This window comes from Carettochelys insculpta, chromosome 5, assembly GCF_033958435.1.
Source record: "Carettochelys insculpta isolate YL-2023 chromosome 5, ASM3395843v1, whole genome shotgun sequence".
Lineage (NCBI taxonomy): Eukaryota > Metazoa > Chordata > Testudines > Carettochelyidae > Carettochelys > Carettochelys insculpta.
Window position 1 is genome coordinate 97,135,758 of NC_134141.1, and position 2,789 is coordinate 97,138,546.

Here is a 2,789-nt window from a genome sequence, read left to right on the forward strand (position 1 = left end):
CTTTCATTATTCATCTCATGAATACACATTACAAAAGTAACCCCTATGTATTGGCATTTTTATACAAGCTTTACATTCAGTACCTTATCGGAGAGCATTATATGAAATATTTTTCATGTATTATGACTGTCAAGCTTTCATTTGTTTAAAAAGCATGGGTCTCCAGCACATATGCAGCTGGAGGAATATAGTCTTATATTTCACATCAAACAGTAAAACTCAACATGCAAGAAATATTGCAAAGTTTTGCTTCTCTCCTGTCTCCATTGTAAATACAAACCTACAACTCCATATGCATGGCTGCATTGCAAAGCATAGTCTGAATCACATTAGGAATAATATCTCACCAATAACAGTTAACAAGACTTTAGTTGATTGCCTGTGAGCTCTTCATTTCAATGACCAAAATGCCATCATGGCAGAAGAGAGCAGACAAATCTTTTTTCTTGACTCCATTAGGTAATTTGTATTGTCTTATAAAGCTTCTGGATATGAAACCATGTTCGTCCATCCTCGGTCCATGCTTAGCTTTGATCAGGAGCCAACCTTCAAAAGTCTGAATAATGATATCTTCAGGACGGAACTGCACAACATCCAGTAAGACCTGAAAGCTGGGTTTGAGTTCCTCTGTGCTGTTCTTCTCTGCTGCAGCTGTACATTGTGTTGCATTTCTACTTTTCGCCTCAGCCGTGGTTGGGCCCGGCAAGGCATATAAAGAGTGATCCAATTTGCATGCTTCCAGATCTTGAATACTAAACTGCTCCTGATAACGCACAGGAGTTTCCACCCAGTGTCTTGTAACTAGTCCTTCTTCCATTTCTGAGACCAAAGTATGAGTTACTGCTTTATGATAGCCACCAAAAGCAGTACCGTCAGACTGGCGTAGTAAGCTCTTTCCAGTTGCATGCTTACTCCCAGACTAGCTTATCAGTTGATGTGGCCTTTCATTTTTAGCACTGGCAAAGCTTAACACTTAATTGGGCATGATTCATGTTCATGAGACATGCCTCATCTTTTTATACATTGACAATACAGCACTATTTATAGAGCATGTGTCTTCAGTTACTTTGGCAGTCTTTATGCGTACACTAAGCAGCAAAAATTTTTATTTTATTGTACTTCTTGTTCTTTGCTTATTAGCCTGCTTGGTGTTATGAGTAAATAAGGTATTTTCTTTTATTTGTCTACAAAGGAGTTTAGTGTTCTGTTTGTCAACAGAAACTACTACATAATGACAGTGAGGTAGCCATGTTAGTCTGTATTCTATCAAAACAAAAAAGCAGTCATGCAGCACTTTAAAGATTAGCAAAATAATTTATTCGGTGATGAGCTTTCGTGGGACAGACCCACTTCTTCAGATCACTTGTGGGCTGTTGGCCCAACTGGAAGGTCGCTAGCATTCTGACTCAGCAGTTTGAGGTCATGGTGGTATAGTCAGAGGGGCCAGTGATCAGAGTCAACAGTTAGAGTCTGTAGCTTAGACTGAGGAGACTGAAACGAGCCCTGAAAGCTTATAGTACAATGAAATCCAATAACAATTGAAGGATCATCACATTCATGGCTATGATCCTTCTATAGTTGCTTCAATGCTGCCATGAATGCCTTCCCCCTCCCACAGAGACAGGGGCTCCTAGCCCCCACCCCCCAACTGCATATTCCAGTGTGTCACTGGAGCCAGGGCCTCCAGGGACCCAGGACCTGTGCTGCTTTGAGCCGGGGACCCCATGCATGTGCTGGGGCACTGTGTATGAAGCGGACAGAGGGAGTTCCACATGTCATCACACCCCAGTGTGATGTGCTGAGCCACATTTCATCACACCCCAGTGCTCCATTCACAACATGGTAAATGGGGAGCGTATTGGACACTATGGTTATAGTAAAACTAACAGCTGAAATAAAAAGCAGTCAAGTAGCAAGTAGTAGTATAGACTAGCACGGCTTACTCTCTGTTACTATTCAGCTGAAATAAGTGCATGTCCCAAGTCATGGGGAAATTGCAAATATTTTTCTTGCCGACTGTGAGACTTTAAGGCCAGAAAAGATCATTGAGTCTGACCTGCTGCACATTGCCAGCCACAGATCCTCACCTACCCACTCCTGTAATACATATCCATATCGCTGGCTGAGTTACCAAGTTCTGAACGCATCAGTTGAAGACATCAAGCTACGGAGAATCTGCCATTCACAATAGTTTAAATCAGTAAATGGCCTGTGTCCTGTGGTGCAGCCAATCTGACGCAGGAAAATTTCTTCCTTACCCCAAATATGGTGATCAGTTAGACCCTGAGCACATGGGCAAGATCCACCAGCCAGAGAGCTGGAAAGGAATTCTTCATTGTAACTCGCAGCCCTCCCCATCTAGTGTCCCATCATCAGCTGTTGGGGATATTTGCTGCTAGCAGTTGCAGATCAGCTACATACCATTGTCTCATTGCTCTGTCCCCTGCGTACACTGATCAAACCCAATTTTATGCCAGCTAAGCTTTTTTTGCCCTTCTTGTTTCCCTTAGAAAGCTGTTCCTGAGCTTCACTCTTCTGATGGTCAGAAACCTTCATGTAATTTCAAGCCTGAACATATTGAGGTCCAGTTTATATCCACTTGTTCCTTTGTTCACTATGGGACTTTCCCTCCCTCCCTGGTGTTTCTCTCTTTGATGTATTTACAGAAAGCAATCATACCTCCCCTCAGTCTTTGTTTGGTCAGGATAAACATGTCAAGCTCTTTATGTCTCCTCTCATAAAGTAGGTTTTCCATTCCTCTGATCATCCTAATAGCCCTTCTCTGCACC

General features: G+C 42.5%; 1 protein-coding gene across 1 annotated transcript; it reads right to left on the reverse strand.

Moving 5' to 3' along the window:
- Window positions 1-225: 225 nt before the first annotated feature.
- On the reverse strand, window positions 226-922 carry HSPB3 (heat shock protein family B (small) member 3). The gene has a single exon (XM_074994290.1). It carries the CDS (start codon window positions 815-817, stop codon window positions 368-370), a length of 450 nt encoding a protein of 149 aa, XP_074850391.1. The 5' UTR covers window positions 818-922; the 3' UTR covers window positions 226-367.
- Window positions 923-2,789: the final 1,867 nt, after the last annotated feature.

Bases quoted from the DNA above. Each gene is read 5' to 3' on its own strand.
- HSPB3 (XM_074994290.1), bottom strand. From the start codon at position 817: ATGGAAGAAGGACTAGTTACAAGACACTGGGTGGAAACTCCTGTGCGT.